This window comes from Lepus europaeus, chromosome 10 (genome assembly GCF_033115175.1).
Source record: "Lepus europaeus isolate LE1 chromosome 10, mLepTim1.pri, whole genome shotgun sequence".
NCBI lineage: Eukaryota > Metazoa > Chordata > Mammalia > Lagomorpha > Leporidae > Lepus > Lepus europaeus.
In genome coordinates, this window is record NC_084836.1 from 9610139 (window position 1) to 9635139 (window position 25001).

The 25001-nt window shown below is 65.5% G+C and overlaps 1 protein-coding gene across 3 annotated transcripts; it reads left to right on the forward strand.

Annotated features, from left to right (window-relative positions):
* The first annotated feature begins 314 nt into the window (after positions 1 to 314).
* Positions 315 to 10088, forward strand: C1QTNF6 (C1q and TNF related 6). 3 transcript variants are annotated; one of them, XM_062202883.1, is made up of 3 exons: positions 315 to 413; positions 5953 to 6205; positions 8040 to 10088. In XM_062202883.1, exons 2-3 carry the CDS (start codon positions 5959 to 5961, stop codon positions 8585 to 8587), a joined length of 795 nt encoding a protein of 264 aa, XP_062058867.1. In that variant the 5' UTR covers positions 315 to 413; positions 5953 to 5958; the 3' UTR covers positions 8588 to 10088. The 3 variants fall into 3 exon arrangements, with proteins under 3 accessions (XP_062058867.1, XP_062058866.1, XP_062058864.1); XM_062202882.1 differs by lacking the exon at positions 315 to 413 and adding an exon at positions 444 to 731; XM_062202880.1 differs by lacking the exon at positions 315 to 413 and adding an exon at positions 2028 to 3431.
* The last annotated feature ends 14913 nt before the right edge of the window (positions 10089 to 25001 follow it).

The window sequence follows — 25001 nt, forward strand, 5'->3', positions numbered from 1 at the left end:
CTGTCATGGGCAGTCTCGATGAGGATCTCCGTCTGTCTACTAGTCACGGGACCCAAAGTCAGGAAGCCTGGGTCCCAGGCCCCACTCTGCCACAAATCCACCGTGGGTCACCTCTCTGGGCACAGGCCATTAAGTGAGCAAAAGCATTCCTGAGCCCGGACTGGACTCGAGGGCCTGACCGGGCGGGGGTCGATGCTCCCTGTGTCCGGCAGGGGGCGCCGCGGGACCTCAGGCTCCGCCCCCTCGCACCGTGCGGCGCTCCGCTCGGCCGGCCTCGGCTCTATTCGGCCACATTCGGATCCACTCGTTCAGACTCGGCTCTGCTCGGCCTTGTTCGGATCCGTTCGGCTCCGCCCGAGGCCCAGGGACCTCAGCAGGGACACCTCCCTCCCTCCTGGCGTTGGCCATCTCGGGTACTGGCCTGGGGGGCGGGGACCGAGCTGCCCGTGGGACCTCCGGCTGGTGGCTCCCTGCGGCCGGGGTCGCGTTTGAAGCCTAAGCCGGAGGACGTGGAAGGGGCTCCCCGAGCCAGGAGGCGGGGCGCCGCTCCCGTACTTTTCCAGGGAGGCGAGGGAGGTGGCACGGGCCTCGGGCTCCCCGCAGCAGGGAACGGGGCCTCCGGGGTGTTAGGGGCGGGGAAGGCGCTGGCCCGCCCTGTTTGCGCCTCTCCGTCCCCCCCGTGCGATGGGATTCGAGTCAGCCAACGCGGATTAGCCCCCTGGAGATCACACGTGGGTTTGCCGAGAGCGCGGGACGCGGACCCCGGGCCACCCCCGTCCCCGGGAGGAAGCGGGGAGCTGCTTGGGAGGGGTCGGTCCCTGTGGGCCCTCTGCTCAATTCGCAGGGCGTGCTGGGTCTCCAGGAGCGAATGCGGTTGGGGAGGGGTCGGGGGGACGGGGGTGTCCCGCCTGGCGCGGCTTCTTCCCCTCCCTCCCCTCTCCTGCCCCCTGAGTTCCCTGAGAAGGGGGAGGGGTGGTGCTCCGTGGGCTGGGCGGCGGCGGGGGCCGCTCTGCCCAGCAGGTGGCGCTCGCGCTACTGACCTTGAACAATGAGCCCCGTGACTTGTCACAACTTAAAAGCTGACCAGGGGATCATGCTACAGTGCTGTCTCTTGGGAGCGGGGAGGGGGCGGCTCTGAGTGGAGCTTCTGCCTTGGTGTCACCTGTGCTAACAGGCGCCATGGCGGGGTGATGAGGGGCACCCTGGGCCCGCCTCTCCCCCTGGCCATGCGGGCATCCCGGGCCCCAGGGCTCCCAGGCAAGGGTGTGCATTTGCACAGTGGCACGCCCCTTCTCCGTATTCAGGGTTTAACCAGGGAGGGGCACTGATGGGGCCAGCCGGGAGCACCCCCGTGGGGGATTCCACTAGGTGTGCGGATGGACCATCCGGCCCCGGGACACCCAGGCCCCAGGCTGCAGAGCTGGGACAGGTTTGTCTGACCAGGGCTGCAGCTGTGTCTCCAAGCCACTTGACCTGAGGTCCCACGGCTGGGAGGCCAAGGGATGACGCACGAATGGAGGAATCTGGGGGTATGGCGAAGGAGAGCAGGGAACCTCCTGAGTCTCTCTTGTGTCTCTGCCCCCAGCTGGCTGCCCTGGGCCCTGGCGAACGAGCGCCCTCTCTTGGGTTCATCGCTTGTCTGGGAGCCACAAGAGCCGGCTCTGGAACAGCTCCAGACCCCAGGCTCCCAATCGGTTAAGCGGGATGGAGAGCTGGTGCTGAGTGTGGCACGGTGCACGGTGCCCGGTGCCCAGCTCGCAGTCGGCCCTCCACCAGGCCCTTCCTGGGTCCCAGCCTGCTCCCCACCCCCAGCCCCGTCTCTCCATCCCCCTTCCTCGGAGTGCTGCTGAGTCAGCCCTTTTCCCTCCGTGGTGGCATGTGGGAGGATGGCTTCCGCCCTCTGCCTGCAGCCTGGCCCTGTGCCCTGGGAGCGCGGCCTGGGCCAGGGCCACGTCGCGGGCACGGCCACGTCACGGGCACGGCCAGCGCCGGTCTGCCTTGGCCCCCCCAGCTGTAGTCCTCTCTGCTTTCTTCGGGCCCCCTTAGGCGTCCGAGGAGCCCTGGGGGGATCCAAGTGGGACCTGGGGGTGGGGGAGCGGTGGCGGCTGGAAGTTAGGAGAGCCTGGCTCACAGCCCAGCCTGGCCGCTGCTCTGTGACCTTGAGCCGGAGACCCATCTTCCCTGGGCCACAGCGGCCCTGCCAGGGCGATTAAGGAGTGGGATTCCAGCCCTGAAACAAACAGGAAGTCGGAGGCCCAGAGACCAGCCCCGCTCAGGGATACCCAGCCGCGGGGGTGCTGCTGGGGCTTCCACACGTTGCCCAACTGGGCACCGGGACTTAGCACGCAAAGCCCCAGACCTAGATACATGCCCTGGGGTCCCTGCGCGCCTGCGACTCCTGGGGGTGACGGGCCCACCACCTCCCTCCTCCCGGCGTGGGAGTGGGAGCAGACCCTGACCTGTGGCCCGTGCTGCTGTGCCGCAGTGGGGGCCTGGGGGTGGGGGGTCACTTCAGCTTGAGACTTGTCCCCTCTGCTGAGGCTGGGGTCACGCTGCTTGCAATCATGGAAATAGACATCCTTTGGGGACCAGCCCCTCCCCAGAGACGCGGTCCAGCCCGGGTAGCCGGTGCTCGGCACAGGTGGCTGTGTGGGCTGTGCCGGCTGAGGGACCTCAGAGGCAGCGTCTGCACAGCCGTCTCTGGGCCCAGGAAGCCGAGGCAGGGAGTCGGGGCTGCCTGGCTGGAAGGGGAGCCAGGCGGGAGCCCAGGGCCCTGCCCAGCCCTGGGGACTTGCTGGGGGTCGCTTCTGTGGAGGAGGAATCAAGCCGAGTGGCTGAGCCCTAGGCGCTGTGTTGTGGGGCCTGAGGAGCCCACTCCTGCAGCCTGTCCCGAGCCCCCCCACGAGCATGGCCCAGATGGAGGTGGGGACCGTAGGCCCGGGAGCCCCGGGGCTGAGTGTGAAGTGACCCACCAGTTCGGGCCCGTGCCGCGCCACTGTAACTCGGCCAGCTGGTGGCCCTGCGGGTTCAGGCTGGATGGGGGAGTCAGGCTTGCGGGCTCGCCCCTCCCTGCCTCAGTTTCCCATTCTGCACAGCAAGGGGCTTTGGACTGCCTCCCACTCTTTCTAGGCCTTTGACTTGCATGGACCCCACTGGACCACCAAAGAGTTAAGCCAAGGAAATCCTGGCGCTGGGCTCCCGGCTCTCCGCAGAGCCCAGTGGCTGGGCTGTGGGGAGGGACAGGGAGGAGGGGGAATGGGAAGCCAGCTCAGCCGCTCCCTCCGCCTCCCTTGTGCCGTCCTCCCGCCCTCCTCAGCGGGGCTGGGGGTCCGGGCCAGCAACAAGTTCTTGTCACGGACATGGGCCAAGGAGCCGGGGGCCACCCGGAGACCCAGGGTCGGTGAGCCACCTGCGAGGCTGCAGGACACGGGGTGAGTGGCAGGGACCCTCAGTCGCTGACTCCCCAGGGCCGAGGGGGCCGTGGTCAGAGCCGAGCCCCCCTCCTCTTTGCTTGGACACATCTGGGGCCCTGCTGTCTCCCTCTGACCCGGCTGCCGCTCCAGCCTCTCCCCACCGCCTTGCCCTCAGCTTGCCCTGGACGTCAGCTCCGGCCCCGCGCGCACCATGCAGCCAGCCCTGCCTTCCAGCTCCGAGAAGGGGCGCCTTGTTGCCGCCTCCCGCTGTGCAAGACGTCTCAGCTCCCGGGTGCGGGCAGCAGGGACCCGCGCAGGCTCCCCCAGCGCCAAGTCCCGAGGCGGGTCGGTGCCCGGCAGCCCCCCCAGGCCAGGCGGCCGTCCCGGCCAGCTGTGGTTGTTACTTCTTTTGCTGCTCCCTGCTCCCTGCTCCCTGCTTCCTGCTTTCGGTGCCACTGTTCCCCGACTCCCAGCTTTGATTCCCGGCTGGCCGTGGCCAATAGGAAGCAGGAATGTCCCCAGATGGCGCTGTCCCCTGGGAGCAGCACTGGGTGGTGGGGGGTGAGCCCTGTCTGTGTCCAGGGGGGCGGGGTGGGGGTGGGGTGGGTGCTGCTGCTGTCTCTCTGTGAGGGACAAGGAGCGGAGCCGGAAGTCCAGAGAGGCCAGGTCAGCAGCCTGAGGCCCCACAGCTCCCACGCCACCCTCGGATGTCAGCTCCCGCCCCAAGGCCTCCGCTTGACCAGTGAGGTCCCTTCTGGAGAAAGGCGGGGGCGGGATTTCGCTCCTCTCCAAACCACAGGGCTTTGGAGTTGGCAAACAGAAGGTGAGGGTGCAGGTTCAGACGTGAGGATGCTGGGCGCTCACAGGTGGACCTGCCTTGTGGACAGAGCCGGAAGCCTCACCTGGGTGGACAGAGCTGGGCTGGGGAGGGCTCAGCTCCAGGCGGGTGGCCCTGGACACTGCCTGTCCCGCCCCCTTCTGCTGCAGCCACCCAGCACCCCCTGGGTGGGGGGACTTAGCCCCTGGGGTGGGTCCTGGGTGCAGCGGGTCAGCCCCGCCTGTGACACCCCTGCCCCGTGGCCCCGGGCCTGGGTCTGAGTCCTGACTGCACCCTGGGAGGCAGCAGTGGTGGCCCAGGTGCTGGGGTCCCTGCCACCCACACAGGAGACCTGGATGGTGATCTGGGCGCCTGGCTTCAGCCTGGCCAGGCCCTGGCTGCTGTGGGCATCTGAGGAACCAGCAGAGGGGCAACTCTGTCTGTGTCTATCTGTCTGTCTCTCTCTGTGTTGTTCTGCCCTTCAAATAAAAAAGAACAATTTAAAAAATAATATTAAACTTAGCTCTCGCCTCGGCTCAGCGGAGGTTGGATGGCATTTGAAAAGGTAATCATTTTACCTTCTCTGCACGTATTAACCGCAGAAAAATATTTTTGAATTGTACTAAATGTTAAAGGGGAACAAAAAGGAAATAAACAGAGACGCCAGAAGTGTAAAACCAGTCTGGTTTCAGAAGCCGAGTTTCTGATCGTGTGATAACTCGGCGCCAGCCCCGGGAGCCTGCCACCGAGGCTCCCGCCGGCCTCCCTGCCCCCAGCCCGGCCTGGCCCCGCCGTGGCGTCCCGGCTACTTCCTGCCCCTCTCCGGGCGCTCCGGACCCGTCTCGGCCAAGGTCAGAGGCAGATGCTCACCAAAGGACATCTCCACTCTTCCCAGACCTCCCTGACCCGCCCCCTTGAGTTCCAATTTGCCACCAGGGCAGCTGATTGGCGGGCCTGTGTTGATTGACCGGATCGCCTTCCAATGGGTTGACTCCTTCTGGGGCGCCTTCCCACAGAGCTGCAGGGTCAGGGTGTTGACTGCCCAGAGGCGGCGCACGCACCCTGGGCAGGCTGTCCACCCTCAGCGTTGCCCTCTGCCCAGGGGACCTTCCGTTTGTCTCTAATCTGTCCACCCAGAGGCTGCCTCCCGCTTGGTGCAAAGGCACTGTGGCAGCCAGCGATGGCCTGCGCCTGGGCCTCAGCCCACCCTTCCCCACTCCTCAGCATGTGTAACCCGTGGGGTTCTCTCATGGCTGTGGCTGCTGTCTGCTAGCATCAGTGCCCCAACACACACACACACACCTCGCGGGGGCGCCGGAGTTCACACTCAGCCACCTGCGCCCCCCTCACCCCCCTCCCCCGAGCAAGGCTGCAGGGGCCTCTGTCACGGGTGTGTGTGGCCAGGTGGCACGCACCTGCTGGGGGTGACGGGGCAACAGGCCCGGGGCCGGCAAGGGGCTGGGCAGCCGGGGCATCTTCCTCATCCCAGCAAGGGTCTCCCGGGACCCTGGCCCTCGTGGTCGCCTCAGAAGAGAGACTGCACATCCAGGCCCTGTCCCCAGCCTCTTGGCGACCTCGGGGCACTTGCTGCCCTGTGTGGCCTCAGTCTTCCTGACTGTTGAGTGGGGGCACTAACACCCCCTCCCCGGGGGATGCCCAGAGCGGGCTCGCTGTGGGGGCCGTGGCCTGCTGCTGCCGCTGACAGGTGATTCCTTGTTCCAGGTCACCATGGGGACAGCCGCCCTGGGTCCCCTCTGGATGGTGCTGCTGCTCCCTCTCATGGTGTGCGGGGTCCCCACCGAGGAGCCCACGCCTGCGGGAGCTGTGATCTCCACCCCTGCCGGGGGCTGCCGGCGGTGCTGTGACCCCCAGGGCCCCCAGGCCGATGCCGCCGACGTGGCCCCCGCCTCTCCGTCGGCCCTCCCATACGTGCTGCCCGAGGTCCGGCCCTACATCAACATCACAATCCTGAAGGGTGAGAGCCCAGCGCGGGGAGGGGCCGGCCTGGCTGGCAGCGGTCAGGGCGGCTGGGCAGGGGGCGGGCAGCAGCCCCGTCCCGTCACTCACGAGTTCACTGAGCACCTGCTACGTGGACCGTTCTGAAAACAGCCTCTGTCCCGGTGGGGCGGGCGGGCAAGGACAACAGCAGATTACCCAGAGTGCCCTGGGGAAGGACACGGGGGCCTGGCTGGGGTGCAGGCTGCAGAGGGGTGGGGGGTAGTGGGGGTACACCGAGCAGGCCACACTGCAGCCAAGACTCGCGGGAGGTGGGGAGGGGAGCACAGAGAAGGCGGGGGTCAGATCACAGCATCGGGGGCCCCCGGCCAGTGGCGGCACTCCTGGCCTCCAAGGGGCGCCCCATCCGGGTGACGTTCCAAGTGTACCCCTGCAGTGTCACGTGTGGGACAGACGGTGGGGGCCAGGGCAGACGCGGGGAGCCCTGTGGGGTCCCTGTGGCTGTGCCCTGAGGGCTGCCTCTGAAACCAGACGAGGTGGAAATTTCTCCCGTGGCTGAGCTGTCAGCGGCTGGCGGCTGTGGCCAGGCCCTGGCTGCCCTCGGCCTCCGTCATTCCTCTCGCTTTGCTCATGGGGAAACTGAGTCTCCAAGGGGCCACCTGAGGTGTCCGCGGGGCCTACCCACCCCACGGCCAGTGGTCAGCTGGCACCTGAGACTCCCCCCGCCCCTACCCCCATGCCTGCACATCGCAGCTTCCTGGGCCGACTTGGCCTGGGCCCTGTCTGCTTCCCCCCAAGCTGTGCTGTCCCTGCCGGGGACCTGGGTTGGCGTCAGGGGTCCTGGGCCCCAGCCCCGGCTCCTCTGCTCCCTTGCCCGGTTGGACCAGGCGGGCCTCCCTCCCTCCCTGCCTTGCTGCCTCCCACATAAGAGGAAGGCAGCCCCCTCCTTCCGACCGCCTCCACTTCCTCCCTCCCTCGGGTGTGGGCAGGTGAGTTTGCTCTGTGAGGAGCCATGTGCACCGGGAGGTCCTTGCCCAGTGGGCCTGCCTGGGGAGCCCTGGGCGGCCAGGTGCTCCCCCCCCCGCCCCCATCCGAGGCAGGCGCGATTCTTTGCAGGAGAGCAAGCCGAGCCCCCACCATGATCCTGGGGTGGGAACCCAGCCACGGTCTGGCTCCTCGCCCCGACGTCTCCATGTGGGGCGGAAGCGCAGGGGGCACCCCGTGGCCCTGGGCTGTGGCAGTGGCTCCAGGTGGGGACCCGGGTCCCACCTCCCACCTGGGCCCACGCTCCTCTAGGTGTGCAGAGGCAAGGCTGGGTTGAGTCCTGTGGGTGGTGTCTTCTTTTTGTTTTGTTTTTAAAAAGATTTATTTATTTGAAGTACAGAGTAAGAAGGAGAGGGAGAGATGGGAGAGAGAGAGAGGGAGAATCTTCTACCCCCTGGTTTATTCCCCAAAGGGCTGCAACAGCTAGGGCTGGGCCAGGCCAAAGTCTGGGGCCAGAAACTCCATCCCTGTCTCCCACGTGGGTGGCAGGGATCTAGCACTTGAGCGCCCTCTGCTGCCTCCCGGGCGCATCAGCAGGAAGCCGTATCATAAGTGTGCAGTATCCGGGACTCAAACCCGCATTGTGATGCGCGATGCTGGTGTTGCAAGTGGTGGCTTAACCCGCCAGCCCCAACATGGCGTCTTCTCTGACCAGGGGGAGGCTTAGGGAGGCCAGTGAGTGGCACACAGTAGGTGCTCACTAAACACAAGCCCCTTCCCTGGAGCTGGGCGGGGCGGAGCCTCCCACAGACAAGCGCGGCTGTCTCCCTGACATTGCCCCTTGACATCGCCCCTTCTTGTCCCCACAGGTGACAAAGGGGACCGAGGCCCGCTGGGCGCCCCGGGGAAGCTGGGCAAGGAGGGTCCCCGGGGGGACCGCGGCCCGCAGGGCACCAAGGGCGCCAAGGGGCAGGCGGGCAGCCCCGGCGGGCCGTGCCAGCGGCGCTTCTCGGCCTTCTCGGTGGGCCGCAAGACGGCCCTGCACAGCAGCGAGGGCTTCCAGCCGCTGCTCTTCGACACGGTCTTCGTGAACCCCGACGGGCACTTCGACATGGCGGCCGGCCACTTCGCCGCGCCCCTGCGGGGCCTCTACTTCTTCAGCCTCAACGTGCACAGCTGGAACTTCAAGGAGACCTACGTGCACGTGGTGCACAACGACGCGGCGGCCGTGATCCTGTACGCGCAGCCCAGCGACCGCAGCATCATGCAGAGCCAGAGCGTGATGCTGGCCCTGGCGCCCGGCGACCGTGTGTGGGTGCGGCTCTTCAAGCGCGAGCGCGAGAACGCCGTCTACAGTGACGACGTGGACACCTACATCACCTTCAGCGGCCACCTCATCAAGCCCGAGGACGACTGAGCGCCGCCGGGCAGCGCGGGTGCTGGTGGCTGGGGCTGGGCCTCCTCCCTCCTGACCCCCGCCACGCCCCTGCCTCTGTTCCTGTCCTCTCTCTCCCTTCCCTGCATATTTCCGTCTTTCTGCCCTACGTATTCTAGAATGTTCTCCACCTTACAGCCCCGGGCCTCTCCTGCTTGCCGATGTGCAGCAGCGGGCTCTGACCCAGCAGGTTGGGGCGGGGCCTGGGACCGTGCATGTCCCACAAGTTCCGGGGTGACGCTCCTGTAACCAGGTTCTAGAACTTTCCCAACACCTACATCTCTGAACATTCTGGAATCTTCCAGACATTCTAGGATTCTCCTCCCCCTCCTCTCTCGTCCTCCCGTCTGCAGCCACCGTCCATGCTTTCATTTACCAAACAGTCCCCGATGGTGCCAGGGCCTGGGAGGGCGGGGAGGAATCAGACCCCGCCCCTGCCCCCGCCCTTGGGGGGTGCGCAGTCCAGCCTGGGCTAGGGATGGGAAGATTAGGAAGCAAACCCAGAGAGCACACGGGGCGCCCTCATCCTGAGAGGCCGGTCGCTGTGCACCCCCGTGCCCCAGAGCCGGTCCCTGTGATGAGGGCTCCTTGTCCTCTTTAAAGGAAGCCCCGCAGTGGCCTTGGCTGGGTCAAGGGCTGTAAGGAGCGGGCCCAGGAGTTTGCGGGCATTCAGGCTAAAGTTACAGAGCCCAGACTCCTTGCTCCTCACACCGCTGGTGGCTGCAAGGGCTCCTGCCCTCCTCACCGCATCCCCTCCTTGCTCCTCCTCCCCCCCACCAGGTGCTCTGCCGGGGCCTTGCTCAGCCCCTCCTGCCAAAGGCATCTGAGCCTCAGTTTCCCCAGGGCCTCCTCTCAGGTCACACATGGGTGCTGTTTCCAGGTGCTCTCCAACCCTCCCCCGCCCTGTCACTGGCCAGGCTCTCCTCAAGGTGCTAAGGCCCAGGTGGGTGGTTTCTGCCCGCAGAGCCCTTCTCCGGCCTGGCGCTGCCCTTGCACAAGCCAGCGGGTGATGGGCCAGCTCGGGCGGGAACCCCCACCTGTGGGGCCCTCAGCAGGTCTGGGGGAGAGCAGCAGGCAGTGTCCCCCTTCTGTTAGGGGCCTTCCTTTGAGGCTCCCCGCCCAGAGAGGCCCCGGGAGAGGCCGAGGGGAGGCGGGAACCCCACGCCTTCCGTCCTTCTCCCTCTCCCAGGGTGGGGGGAACGGCGGCCCCCAGCCCCTCCCCCACCCCGGGTGGCCTGACCTCCCCAGAGCAAGGTGGCGGCTGCCCTCGGTGCTTATGCAGACTCTGGGCAGAGGCGGCCCCAGTGTGTGCGTGCGGGGGGGGGGTGTCTCTGGTGCTCACAGCCAAGGGAGCCACGCCACGTGGCCGGGGCCGGCAGCAGGGCCTGCCACGAGCCACGAAGCCCGGTGCTATATAAGCTGCCCAGCCCGACCCCACGCGCCCGCTTGTCCAGTGTGATTAAAGGCTGCTGCATCCCCCCGTGGCTCCGCCTCCTCCTTTCTGCTCCGCCCCTCGCCCGCTGTGGGAGGGGCCCGCTCCTCCTGGTCCCACGCAAGCCGGCGTCCGGGCTCCCCAGAGCTCCGCCTGTGTGCTGCCTGCCCATGGGGAAGCCAGCTCTCGGCCACGGCGGGCACAGTGGCACACCTGGGAGCTGGTGGGCCCAGCCAGGCAAGCCAGCTCATCCTGCGCTTGTCTGCAAGATGGCGAGGATGACAATGGACGTGTGGACAAGAGGAAGGTCACCGGCATCTCATGAGCACCTGCTGTGGGCCTCCACGGCCGCGGTGGCATCGCACCCATCACCGCCCCCGGAGAAGCTCTGCTGCTACACGTCCCGGGGGACCCCTGACAGGGCCAAGCAGCCCCGGGCCCGCCTGGGTCTCTGGCTCCAGTGTGGCACTGCTGTGTGAGAGAAGACGCTGCGTGTTTTAGGCAGAGAACCCACGCTACGGTTCACAGTGGGACATCTTCGTAGGTCTGAGAGCGAGAGAGCGAGATCTTCCATCTGCTGGGTCACTCCCCGGGTGGCTGCAGCCAGGGCCCTGCATCTGGGTCTCGCACGTGGGTGGCAGGCGCCCCAGCACGTGCGCCGTCTTCTGCTGCCCTCTCGTTGCCCGCTGGCTCCGTGGGGAGCTGGCCCAGCAGCCGGGGCAGGGCTCAGTCCCAGCACTCTGGAGTCATCCGCCTGGCCACACTGAGCATGGCCTGCGCCAGAGGAGCTCTGGGTGCTGCACATAGCATGGTGGCTGCTGAGTGCTGGCTGGGGCAGCCACGCACCTGCCCGGGCTCAAGTCCTCTGCAAACTCAAGGTAAAGCCCCACGCGTGTCCAGGCCATGTTGGCTCAGGGCACTGGGCTGGGCAGCTGTCACTCAGATGTGGCAGGGGACACACCGGACTGCTGTCCTGGACTGGATGGCACATGACACACTGGCCTTCAACGGATTCTTTCCCCAGCAAAGGCCTGGGGGAGCCTGGCCAAGGGTCCTGGGGAACCGGAGCCCCCAAGCCCGCTGCCAGGTGTGTGGGGCACAGCGCCCCCCAGGGGATCCACAGTGCTTCGTCCTGGTGACTCCAGCGAGCTGGCTGATGCCCACGTGGCCACCTCCCCACCCAGGGGAGACTTTGAAAATGACATTTCCTTCCCTGAGATGCTAGGCACCGGGGAAGGGAAGTCCAGGGAGAACGGCAGCCCATGAGTTGGGGCCTCGCCTCTGCTCGTCCTGGCGTCAGGTGGCCGGGGCCACACGCAGGGCACAGCCAGCAGATGGGGGATCAGATGGTGACCCGAGCTGGGGGTGGAGCCAGTGCGGGTGGCTGGGGACCTGCTCCTGGTCGGGTGGGCGGGAGCCATGGCATGGGCCTGGGGAACCTGTCGGATGTCCTCAGCCCACCTCGCAGAAGGTCAACACGGGCTCGGCGGTCACGTGGGCGCGTGGGGAAGGGAGCGGAGACTTGTGGCGGGGCGGGGTGGTGCGGGAAGGCCGTGGAGAGAGCAGAATCGTACAGCCGTGTTTGGAAAGCAGTGAGGGGGGCGGAGCAGGCTGACTGCTCTCCTTGGGGCCAGGGCGTCTTCAGGAGCAGATCCATCACCTTGGTGAGGACGTGGACGCGAGCGGGCGAGGCTGGAGGCAGGGGACAGCTAGGCTCTGGTCCCAGGAGTCCGGACACCCCGGGGTGCACCCAGCACCAGGTGCATTGTGGGTGTCATTTTGGGGGTGGCGGCCAGGTGCCCCCCAGGACCACAAAGGAGGTGAGAGCATTAGTGGCAGCGGATCTATAGGCTCTGGTCTCCCACGGGAGTCTCCCTGCCAGCAGGAAGTGGGCAGGCCTGGGGGCCGGGGTGGTCTTGCGGCCCAGTTCTGCCGGGATGGGGGAGACACATCTGTTTGCGCTCCTTACCTGTGACATCGGCTTCCGATCCGAGGCTATAGGGGGTGACTTTTCAGGACCCCAGTGAGACCCAGTGGAGGAGGGGCAGTGGGAAGAAAGCCTGAGGTATGAGCCAGCTGTCCCCCCAGATCCAGGGACACCTGACGGGGGTGGGGTAAGCTTCAGAGAATCAGATTCCAGAATGCTGGGCCCTGGAGCCGGCTGGGGCTTCAGCTCCTGGCATCCACCGCTTCCTGGCACAGCTCCCGGCTCAGAGCACAGAGCCGCACTGTCCCTACAGGGCGACCTGGGCCTGTCACTTCCTCTCTGTGAGTCTTGGTTTTGTCTCGACAAAGGTGTGACCATGATGGTGTCTCTGGGCGTTAGCAGTGTAAACAGTGGTGCTCAAAGTGTGACTTTTGTGAGCACTGGGGCTGCAGAGCTGCGGATGGGAAGCAAGGGGCAGGAGACCTCGGGCTGGGGGGAGGTGGCTCCCCCCTCCCCCCCCCCCCGCACTGTCACAGTAGCCACAAGCTGCCACGTGTGTCTGCAGAGGAGTGCGTGGGCAGAAACCCAGCACGACCAGAAACAGCTGTGAGGGACATGGGGCGGCGGGGAGGCGGGGTGCGGAGCGGGGCCAGCGGGCAGCCGCGGCAGCCAGAGAGGAAACAGGGATTTCCAGGACACGAGTTAGGAGTGCGCTGGCTAAGCCGGCGTGGCTTCTGAGCAGCTGGCCTGCGAGCCGGGGAAGCTGGGAGGCTGGGGTGCCCGGGCCCCAGGCCAGGGCTACAGTGCGGGCGGGGTCAGGACGGGCTGTGAAGTCGAAGCGGTGGGAGCAGGGTTAGCCGTGGGGGAGGAAGGGGTGGCCATCAGAGGGGCCGGCGCATGGAGGAAGCAGTGCAGGGCCGAGCAGCTGGGGCTGGGGAGGCAGATGTACACCCCAAGCTCCTGCCCGGGGCTGGCCTCTGTCCCACTGACCACGCATCGCCACTGGGAGCAAAGAATCGACGCCCCCAACACGGACGTGCACGGAACAGAACTCGCTTCTCTCTGTGCACACGTCACTGGCAGGGGCACGTCCAGAGCTGAAGTCAGGAATGTGCTTCTGGCCAGCGGGGCTTCCCGTCCCCATGCTTCCCTGCGGCCAGGGAGTGGCCACGTGGCTACGTGTCATCCGCACCGTTTGCCCATGGCCCGTCCGGGTTCCAGGCCTGCTCAATCCTGCTCACCTGTCGTGGGACACGTGTGCTCTCGGCCCGCTGAGCCTGGCTCCCCCTCCCTGGATACACCACGTGGCCACCTCTTCCCTGGGGTCCAGCCACCTCCCTGGGGTCCGCCCAGTGAGAGGGGAATGGCCGTGTGAATTCCAGACGCCCAAGCCTGTGGGAGGTCTTCCCTGTGTCCCCTCGCCGGGCTCAGCCTGGAGAGGAGGGGACAGGACCCCAACGCCGACACATTCCTTGTCTCTGCGCGGCTGCCCCGGGGTGGGGGGCATTGGGAGAGTGTGGGGAGGGCCCAGGTGGGGGCTGCTCGGTGCACCTGCTCCCAGAGCTCTGGGCTGGGCACCCGGGCTGCACGTTGTCTTGTCCTGTATTTCCGCTGTGCACGCTGAACACAATGCTTTGCTCTCAGGCCAGCCCGCCTTGGGGCCAGAGTGTGGGCCTGGGTCCCATCCGGGCATTTGAAGGGCCAGTCAAGGATCAGGGATTCTTTGGTCCAGCAGTCCTTCCTCACTTCTCATTGGCCAGAACAGGTCACATGACCCACCCATACCCAACCTCTGGGAAGGAGAATAGGATTATGAGACGTAAGTTTTGCCCTCGAGCCTCAAGTGAAATTAGAGTCCCCCTGAGAGGTGGGCGGCCAGTGAGGAGCTGGGGGTGGGCGCTGAGCCTGGTGATGGAGGCCCCTGTGTCCCCCATTAGAGGGCCTGGGTTCTGTTCCTGGCTCCAGCTCCTGGCTACTGCAGACCCTGGAGGCGGCGGCGGAGGGCTGGAGTGATTGGGTTCCCGTGACAGTGAGCGGGACCCGGCTGAGTCCCCAGCTCTGGGCTCTGGCCTGGGATTACTCTAGCCAGTGCAGACACCTGGAGAATGAGGACACTGGCTCTCGCTGGCTCTCGCTGGCTCTCTCTCTCAAATAGAATCAAGAGTCCATCTGGTTCGCATGTCCTGGAAATTCTCTGGCCACACCATCACCTGTGGGTATCTGACTCACCCGGGCGCCCTGGTTCTAAGAAGCCTTCCCAGACTGGAGTGTCCCCCAGTGTCAGCGCTTATCAGTCATCAGCTGTGCACAGCTGCAGGAAGCTCATGGGGACGGGGACTGTGGTGGCACCAATGTCACCCCCCTAACGCACCCCACCCCCACTCTCTCGAGCAGCAGAGCTGAGCTGCCCGGGGCAGCTGGAGGTGTGTGGTTACGGAGGCGGCCTCAGCTCAGTTGGCACTGAGGAGATGGGAGCAGGCCCCCTAACTGCTCCATGCCTCGGTCTCCCCACCTGTAAAATGGGTGTGAGCACGGATGTCCACGGGACGTGGCAAGGATTAAAGGGGTGAGACCTGGACAATCCTGGCACACGGCAGGCTCAGGGCTGCGACATTCATGATGCAAACCAGCGGGGAACTGGGCGGTGTGATCATCGCCTTCATGCATGAGCCACCTGTCCACCGCCAGTCATGGTGGAGGGAACCTCGTACCGGCTGAGCACTGTGCTAGGGCCAGGGCAAAGGGTGAGCGAAGCCCCACACGTGGCTGCAGCTGGGGGAGGTGGGCTTCGTACAGAAACTCCCAGCAGCGTCACAGGCCTGGGGCGGGGGCCGTGCAGGGCCAGTGGGAGGAGACGCTGAGACCCGAAGCCAAGTCTTAGTAGAGGCACAGGTGCAGGGGTCAGCGTGGGTCAAGGCCACAGGATGCTGCCCAGCACTGGGAAGGAGGAAGTGATAGGACCCGGAGCAGACCCGGGCTTGGGGATCCTATCTAGTGGGCGCCCTGTGGGGTTCCAGGCCACCGGAAACACTTGCATCCAGGACGGAGTCAGTGTTTGTCAGGATGGCTGGGGGGCGCGACCCAGGCTCAAGGTCTGTGGGCGGGGCCTGGCCGGGGAAAGGCCTCCCCATGGGGGTCTACGCGGAGGCTGCGGCTTGCACAGCTCCTGAGCCCGTCCGTCTGTTCGTCCACACCCAGCTTCGGCTTCAGAGATGTCATCACGTCAGCGTGAAATTGGCCGTGGTGGCGGTGTTCACAGCGTCTAAATGGGCAGGCCACACAGTCTGCCGATCTCTGGTTAGGTTCTTGCCAGACAAGGCCGTCATTCGCAAAGCAGCCTCAGAGTGGCCAAAGGTGCTCCCAGTGCTGTGGGCTTGTCTCTGTCGCGCTTCCTGTCTTTGGGGACCTGCAGGGAAGTCCTCAGGGGCACAGGAACCTGCGTCTGTGTCTGGGGCGGCAGCGAGGCAGGGGTCTGGGGGCAGCGGGGTCTCGCCCACAGCCAGGCTGTGGGGAGGAGACCGTGAGTCCCAGCAAGCGATGACGGCTGGGAGGAGAAAGCGATGATGGCGGCCAGTTGTGGCCCTCTTGGGCCCGAGCGGTGGCCAGCAGGCACCTCTGCAGAGGACAGAGGCCTGGGCGCCGGACTGGCCACCCCGTAGAAGCCACGCCGGTGTCACCCGCTGCAGGCACTCCTCCCTCTGCCCCCAGCAGCCCTGTCCGTGGGGGGGGCTTGACCACACCCTCATCCGGCTCAGGGACCGTATCTGAGAGACGTGGCTGCAGCAGGGTGCATCTCCAAATTGTCTGCACCGAAATGAGCTCATTTTAAAATTCTGTTTCTCTGTGGACTTTTCGAAGTCCCGTAAGATAGGCTGAAAATGTTTGTGCATCGTGTTAATTTGATCAGTGAAAGTTTTAAAAGATTCAGACCCAAATCACTTTCTGTTAACTGCTTGCTCTCAGAATTGTCTGGAAAATTCAAGCCAGCGGCCATGCTCGGCTGAGTATGCTTGTTCCCAGTTCTCCTCGCCCTCAGCCTACCTGACACCAGGAGCTTCCTCGGTTCGGCAGACCTCAAACCCACGTGTTCGCCGGACACCGTCATTCTGTTCCTTTCTATTTTTCCTTCTCCTCTCCCTCCCGTCCTGCCCATTGCCTGTCTACCCACCCATCCTTTCAACAGACACAGCTTTCACACCTACCCTGAGGCACATCTGGCTGTAGGTGCCATGAACTTCACCCATGACCTTCAGATGCCACCGCCCGGCTAGGCAGACAGACCCTGGGCCAATCCTTCCACCAATGCCCAGCCAATCGGATGTGGGAGCAGGTGCTCTGGGCTAAAGGGCAGTGCTGGGACACTGCAGGCCGGCAGCAACAGGTGGTGGGGGTGTGGCCGAGCCACACTCTCCTGAGAGGGTGATCCCCGGGGTGGGGCCAGCATGGGTGAGAAGGGGAGAGCTGGGAGCCCTCCAGGAACTGGCGGGCAGCCCAGGAAGCCGCGGTGAGGGGCAGGGCTGGGCCTTTCGTGGTTGCAGTGTAGGAGCCGTGGGAAGCAGGCTCAGGGCACAACCAGATTGTCATTTAAGGGGCAGTGGCTGGGACCAAGGGCACGGCCAAGGTCCTTGGGAGGCAGCGGGACGGAGGCTACTGGTCAGAGGCTTTGAGTGTTGGCTCCAGGACAGGTTAGGGCTGGGGGTGGCCGTGGGCATGGGTGCCATCACCCAGGGCCACGGAGAGGGGCAGGTGTAGCTGAGGGTGGGGCTGTCTCGGGGACCCTGGCAGTCAGGCCCAGGAGAGGGAGGTGAGCTCCTCTCTGGTTTGTGCCAACTATGGGGAAGTCGAGGAAGCACCTGGGTTGGCACCAGAGAGGCAGCGGATGCAGGCCCTGCAGTGGGCCCTGGCCTCACCCCTCCTGGCTCCTACAGAACAGGCTCCGGGCGGAGCACACATCGCCCTCTGGTGGCGACTTCTGGGCCTCAACTCACTCTACAGCAAGAAGGTAGCACTCTTTGTGTGCAAGGTCCCGGGAAGGCAGGCAACCCGCACACGGTGCTCAGAGCTGGGTCCTCACCTCCGCAAAGGGAACACGGACAGCGCAGCTCTGGCAGCAAGGAGGTCAAGGGCGGGATGCTTGGGGCGCGCCTTAGCCTCACGCCTGACCCAGGAAGTGCAGGCCAAGCCCAGGTGCTGGGGGGGGGTCCCTTTCCATGGTGGTCCCCATGGTGCGGGGTGGGGGTGACATTCCCAAGGAGCCAGGCCCTCGTGGGACTTGGGCTTGTGGGTCAGTCTCACCCCCCAGCTCACAGCAGAGCGCACCTGCACACAGGTGTGTGGAAAGAACATACCTGGGCGCACAGCCTCACACTTGCTCTCCTGGCTGGTGGGGGCGGGGCGTGACTTCCTCATTGTGGGGTTGCAGGGATCCGCGGGAATCTGCTCCCCCCACCTGGGATGAGAGGGGAGTCATGCACTGGACTCAGGGTCCCGCAGACAGCGGGGGATGGGGGGTTTACCCTCTACACCAGGAAAAGGTGTGATGGACTCTCCCTGGAGAAGTTGGGGTCAGGAAGTGCTGGAAGACCGGGGTCGCTTCTGGGAGGCCAGAGCTGCACAACCAGGATGGACAGAGACATGGCAAGTGGAACCTGGGGCTCCCGCAGGCTCTCCCAGGCCAGGAGGGTCAGTGCTGGAGCCCGGGGCCCTGGCTCAAGCCCCAGCCCTGAGACATCCCACACGTGCCTCCACCCTCACCTGCAAAAGAGCATTAAAATCCCAACCCGAAAGGGTTGTCATCGGGAGGGCAGGAGTCAAGGCCGGCTCCCAGACGTCCGTGTGCACGGGGCCTACGGTGGCTCGGCTTCTGGTGCAGGTTCCGACCCTGCAGGTCCGGAGGAGGCTGCGTGGCTGTGAATCCAACACACTCCCAGCAGAGCCCCACGCCCCGTCAGACCTCGACCCACCTTGGCACTGACATGAAAGCGCTCAGAACAGAGCCCAGTGCCCAGGAAGAGCTGGGGAAGCGTGAGCTGCGGGCACCTCTGCGGGGAGACCATCGTGGCTTCTAGAACATTCTGTCCTGGAAGCGTTCTGCCCTCTGAGCCCTGCCCAGCTTCGCGATGCTGTCACAGCTAACAGCTGCTCCGGGCTTCCTCTGGAGTCTGCTGTCTGGGCCCCGGGGAGGGGCAGGTGCTGGGGACAGGCAGGAGTCCATTTCAGGAACCAGCTGAGCCAGAGACACAGGAAGAGGGCTGGGCGGGAAGAGACGCTCCGGCCAGTCCCCCCGCTGCAGCGTCCACACTCACACCTCTGCACAGCCGAAACCGCACACCTTGCAGGAAAGGCACGGGTGACTTCAGCCGGGCGCCCACAGCACCCGGGACGGACCCACGGGTCTAAGCCGCTGGCCACATCCTCCTGATCAAAGCGCCTCACGGCCCCTTCCTCACCCTGCACCCCCGCCTCCCCCGGCCCTCGGTGCGCTGCACTGGCCACACCCGACTTGGGTCCAGGCCCTGGCTGGGGGAGGGGGAGGTGGTGGGTGGGTGGGTGGAGTGGAAGTGCCGAGGCGTGGGGGTGTGGAGGAGAAGCCGGAGCTAAGGGAGCTGAGTTTCAGCTCCAACCTCCCACCTTTCTCTGCGACACAGGTGACAGGCCTGCCTCACGGGGCCCACGTGGTGTCCATGGAAGTGTCCTGAGAGCAGCAGGCCCCCTCTGCATGTCAGGGCGCAGGTGCAGCCCCAGGAGGAGGCTGGTCGCCAGGCTCCCGCAGGAGGGTGACAAGGCCCGGGGCACTTGCCTTCTGTTGCTTTCAGGTTAGCTCATGCGTTCCGGGAGGCCCCGGGAGAGCAGGGTCATGAGTTCAAGCCCCAAGTGTGGGGTGGGGAAGAGCTTCCCGTCTTCCCGCTCAGGCGGCATCCTCACGCCAGCAGCCGCAGCCCAGGGCCGTGATAGCCTTCTGCCCTTGGAGGATTCGTGTGACCAGAGGCCTTCCCGGAACAGCCTCGGGACCAGGGCGGTGCGGGCCTGCGGTGGTGGTGGGGGGGGGGGCCTCCGCCCTTACTTCTGGACGTGATCTCAGCCACCGAGCGGCTGGCCCGGAGGTCCCCTTCCTGAGGCTGGCTCGCCAGCACCCTCCAGGGTCTGGGGACCCCCGCCCCGCCCCCACCCAGGTCCTTCCAGCTGGCTCCGTGAGGCTCCAGTTAGCCACAGCCTGTTCCTGAGGTCTGGGGCCCCAGAACTGCCATGGCCGCAGGCAGGCAGGCAGGCACGTGGGCCCGCCCAGGGCGGGAGTCGCACGGCTGGGCCCCAGAGCCTCCCAAGCCAGGGGCTCAGGACCCTTGGGAGGTGCTTCCGGTATGAGGACAGCCCTGGGACTGAAAGGAGGTGGAGCGGAAGGGGAGAAATGAGTGTTGGCGTCCTGGGCCTGGTGTTGGGGTGGGGTGTTCGCGGTTTGCCTGCTGGGCAGAGGTGGGGAGGTGCCTAGAAGCCGGGCCGGCGGGGGCACGCGGGAGCTGCCCGCCAGGCTGCCCTCGGCCCCCACCTGGGGGCGGTAGGTGGTGGGGTGCCAGGGGCGCCCCCCCCCCAGCACACACCCCGGGAAGGAGGCTCTGGCAGAGCAGCCCATGCCCGAGCTGCCTCAGCCGGGCCGGGGGGAGCCTGTGAGTCGGGAGGTGGAGGGTTCACAAGCGGGCGTCTCCAAGTCACTGTGAAAGCGAAACCAGCCACCCACCAAACACGGGGCCCCGCTCGCCGCCGGTCTCCTTATGAACCAGCTGCCCAAAGTGGGACGCAGCCTGCAAGGCGCTCAGGGGCCTCGGGCCGCGGGCCTGCCCGGAAGGCGCCCGGCTCCCCGCGGGCTGGCACACCTGGCAGCCGGGGCGCCTGCAGTGTGGCCCCGGTGGCCCCGCCGCTCCTGCGCCTGCGGGGCTCCCACGGGGCCCCCCCCCGCGGGCCTCCCACCTCGGCGGCCCCCGAGCCTGGCCCAGTCAGCCAGGAATTTGTTGCCAGACCACAGCACCCGCCCTGGCTGGCGGCATTCGAGAAGGACCGGGCACTGCGCGCACTGGGACGCCCGGCGGTCTCCGCAGGGACCCCGCGGAGTCAGGCTCGGAGCCGCTGGACTGGGGGAGCCCGGCCTTGTGCGCACCCTCCCGGGGGGCTCCCCGATTGGGCAGCCCGGTCACGTGCACGTTCTCCTGGCGGGCTCCGGATTGGGGGAGCCACGTGCGCGCTCTCCGGGCAGGCTCCGGATTGGGGGAGCCCGGTCACATGTGCACCTTTCCCGGCAGGCTCCTGATTGGGAGAGCCATGTGCCTGTTCTCCTGGCCGCAAGGGACGCTGGGAAAGTACCCTTCGGGCCTGTCAACGAGGGGGGGGGGCGCACAAGACGCACGAAGAATGCGCCCCTCGGACTCCGGACCTCCGCGCGTGGGGGCAGATCCACAACCCTTTTTGACAGACGCGCGGATGTGCCCGGGTGGCACCCAGGGCCTGCCGTGCCCCTGCGTGCCGTGGGCCCCTTCCTGCTGCCGGGAGTCCAGGGCCCCCTGTTCTCTGGGCGTCCGGCTTGCTGGCCCCCGTGCTCTGCAGACGCGGCGAGGTCCCTGGCCCCATTGTCTGCTTTCTCCTAACCAGGCAGACGCTGTCGGCGGCGGTGGCTGCCAGGCGCGACTTCTTAGAGGGACATTTTAATTATTTTCCGACTCCTTTAATAAAAACACTAAGCAAACAGGGCCAGCGGGAGTGAATTCTGGAGAGGAACTGCGTGGTGTCACCTTGCAAACGCCACACGCCCTCTTTCCTCGAGGCAACACCTAGGGCGTCTTCCGAGAAAGTGCGTGAGAAAAAGACAGAGGTGGATAGGATCTTATCGCGCTGTTTCCCACCAGAGAGGAAGGCCGCGGCGGGCGCTGCCCAGTGGTCTCTGGTGCATCCCCTGACTGTGTCCCCCCCCGCCCCCGACCATGGGCCCCTGCCCGGCAGGGAGGAGACCTGCCGCAGCGGCCGGCCAGGCTGCTGACCAGGGTTGAGACTGTGGACGAAATGTGTCCCTCCCTGGGCTCCATCAGCGCGGTGAGGAGGGTGGCCGGGGGTCTTGCAGACCTGACACCCTGGGAACTGGGCATGCTCCTTGGGAGAGAGGCGAGACTGGAGGGGGCAGGGAGAGAGGGGGCCAGTGCTTGGCATTGGCAGGTTAAGCTTCCACCTGCAGCAAGGGCATCCTATATGAGCGCCGGTTGGTGCCCTGGCCACTCCACTTCTGATCCAGCTCCCGGCTGATGCGCCTGGGAAAGCGGCGGAAGATGGCCCAAGTGCTTGGGTCCCTGCACCCACGCGTGAGACCTGCAGGAAGCTCCTGGCTTCAGCCTGGCCCAGTGCAGGTCGTTGTGGCCGTCTGGGGAGTGAACCAGCAGATGGAAGACCTCACTCTCTCTGCCTCTCCCTCTCTGTGTCTATAACTCTTTCAAAAATAAAGAAATCTTTTTAAAAAGAAATTGATGGGGCGGCAGGGGAGCTGAGGTTCGGGAACCCTGGAGGGGAGCCCTGTTCCTTGCAAAAGCGCCGCATTTTTTATTTCGGCTTCGGTTCTAATTGCATTTCCTTTCACGAGTAGGCATTACGTTCCCACGAAGCACTGTTCAGATGACAGGAAAGATGGTGCCTGCCGCTACCACCTGGGTCTCCCAGCTCCTCTCCCCTGGAGGCCTGGGCCGTTTGCTGTGTCTCCGGGCTCCTGCCCCACGTGCCCACTGCATGCACACTCGTGCACACGCTCACACCTCCCGCTGCGACACAGGAGGTGACACAGGCCTTGCGCTGATCTGTGCTTCCGTCACCGCACTCACACATCCTGGGACTTGACCCGGGTCAGGACACGGCTCTGGACACACGGCCCCTACGTGGCTGTCCCTGTCAGATGTGCTTTAGGCATGGCTGCACTGGCCCCGGGGCTGGAGACATGGTCGTGTCATCAGTGGCCTTGCGGAGGGCAGGTTCTGGTTTAAGCCACCCCGGCAAGGTAACTCACTCTGCAAACTGCCTTGGAAGGTGCTGGTGAGCTGCTCCCAGGGCAGCTGGTTGTTTGCACTATCGGGAATCGCCGGGGCGTTAGACATTCAGAAGCTTTGGTTCTTCCTCTTCTCCTTCCACTTCCTTCTCTGCCAGTTAACTGTCTGGAACCGTGTGGGGGAACTGCTCAAGGAGACCCAGGAGCAAGGTGAGCGCGCGAGATGCAGGTGCCAATGTGTGCCTGGACTCTGTCCTGGCTGCGGTGAGCAATCGTGGGGGCTGAGTTCATCTGGGGACGAGCGGGTAGGGAGCGGGTGACCCGACCCGCTTTGTCCTGGTCCTAGCCCTGATGATCCCATGTCCCGGGAACCCACTGGGTCCCGGGCAGAGTGGCACAGCTGGTGACCCTGGAGTGATCCTGGTGAGGAAGCAGGACAGGGAATGACTGTGTGGAGCAGCGTGGTCTGCACGACGGGAAGTGCCTGGGTGCTTGCCGTGGCCGAAGATGCAGGCGGCTCGCAGAGGCTCACGGGAGAGCACGGGAGGATTCAGGTGTGGGTGGTTGGTGAGGAGGTGACTGACCTACAAAGCGGAGGTGAGAAGGAGGAGGGCGCCAAGGTGAGGAGTGAGGGACAGGAAGGGGCCTCTGGCTGGGGGACGGGCGGGGGCCCCCAAGGAAGGGTGGAGAGGGGCCGGGGGTGAGAGGGGGCGGGGGAGCCCTGCAGGGCCGCAGGTGCCAGGCCTTGTTCTCCCTCTGGTCGGGCTCTGCTCCCTCCTCTGTGCCTGTCCCTTGTGTCTCCGTTCCTTGTGAAGTGGGCACCGGCAGGGAGTCAGACATCTGGCACTGCCCTCGTGGCCGGGGCTCAGGACTCGCCTCAGGGTGACAACGAGGTCCACGCATGGGCCAGGCGTGGGCACAGGTCGGGGGGGGACAGCACAGGACTCTGCAGGCTGCATGTGGGTCGGGCATCTCCCAGGAGCAGAGAGGGGGATTGCGAAACAACACGGGAAAAAGTGGCCGGGAAGGGGCCAGGCAGGTGGAGTCTGGTGGATCCCAGAGCTGAGCCTGGCTCAGCCCCCTAAGAGGCAGCCGTGGGATGGGCCGGTCACAGCCTGGAAGGGCCATCAGGGTCAGGGGACTTCATGGTGCACTCGTCCCTTGGCCACTGTGGAAGGCGGGTCGTTGGGTAGGGGCCAGGGTCAGTGGCCGCTGAGCTGGGGGACCGTGTCTGTGATCTCCAGAGGTGCAGGGCTGGCTGGTTCCCCGCAGGGTTGCATGGGGACGCAGTGGGAGGGCAGGCTACGGTGTGAAGGGCGCAGGGGCTCAGGTTTGAGTGCTGGGAGGGGAGGGGCCGGCTGGGCAGGCCTGCGTGGCCCTGTCAGCCTCCTGGCCTCGGGTTTCCTGTGGGTCAGACCCAGACTCCAAGGCTGGCTCTGCCACAGCCTGGCAGGGTGACCTGGGGCCTCGGTTTCCTTGCCTGCGAAATGGGAGGGCAGGAGCAGGCCCCGCCTGGGCAGGGTGGTCTGACCAAGCGCAGGGAGGCCAAGCTGGAGGGAGTGGCTCCACTGCCCCCACCCCAGCCCCCGTGCCAGGCTTCAAAGTCCTGTTCTGGATTCTTGCAGGGGAGTGGGGAGGGGAGTGGAAAGAAAGAGATGCAGCCAAAGAAGGGGCAGACGGGGGCTGGGGGGGGGGCAGGGTAGGGGAAGGAGAGAGACAGAGGAGGGTCAAAGGTGGTGCTTTTACTCTGAGAGACAGAGAGAGGTCTTCCATCCACCGGCTTACTCCCCAAATGGCCACAACAGCTGGGGCTGGGCCAGGCTGAAGCCAGGAGCCAGGATCTCAATCCAGGTCTCCCATGTGGGTGGCAGGGACCCGACCACTAGAGCTGTCGCCCGCTGCCTCCCAGGGTGTGCAGTAGCAGGCAGCTGGAGTCAGAACGGAGTCAGGACTCAAACCCAGGCACTCTGGTAGGGGTGGAGGTGTCCCAGCCGGCAGCTTATGATTTTAAGAGTTTAAATTGAACTAATTTGTTTGGGAGAAGGAAATAGATTCTGGGGCAGGTCTGTCCAGGGGAACACAGCCTTCCCACTCTCTTCCCCCTGCCCCGCCCTGCCCGTGGCCTGGCTTTCCTGCCTGGAGGAGGCAGCGTTCCTGGTTTCATAAGACTTCCGGAATGTTCAAGCTACGTGAATCTTGGCTGTTGTCTTTGCCGCTGTGACGGCCGTGCTCGGCACCCCCTGGTTCCTGGAGCAGGGACATGGGCTGAGGCGGGGGCTTGGGCCCTGCGCTGCGGCTGCGCCGAGCCCACAGGCTGGCCCACTGAGCGACATCAGAGGCTCTGCGGCTGGCAAGTCCACGACACGGCACTGGCCTCGGGGAGGCCTCTCGCTACATTGTCACCTGGCAGAGGGTGTCACGTGGACGGCCAGAGCAGGTGCACTGGCTCCAGTCTCCCCTCCGCTTCTCACGAAGCCACTAGCGCTGTGCGGGTGCCCCATGCAACACCTCATCTGATCCGAACCTCCAAATACCATGCGTGTGTGGTTTCTGACACAGGAGCTTGGCCAGAGGAACCGGCCTGTGTTGCAAGCCTGTGTGTGGCCACACTGGGTGCTGTACACACACCTCCGGACGTATCAAAGCAGCTGCTGCTGTCCCCTTGCTTGACAGGTCTGGAAATTAAAGCACAAGGTGGCCAAGGTCACCCAAGGTCACCCAAGGTCACCCACCCAAGGTCACCCAGCTGCTGAGTGGCCACGATACCCCCTGCTTCTTCCCCCTGCTGGCCTCCTGGGTTTGCACAAGGCAGTTGAGAATTCTCTGGGGCTTAATCCTGCGTCCTCACATCCCTGTGCCCTTCCGGCTCCTGCCTGCCCTTCCTCCTCACCCTCTGGGAGGAGGCAGCGTCTGTGAGGCAGAGCTGTCGAGGCAGGGAGAGGGGACCAGCACTGCTGCCCTCCTGGTCCCGGGGATGGGCGCTCCGAGTCCCTGGGCCTGTGCCGCCGCTCCTAAAGAGATGTGCATT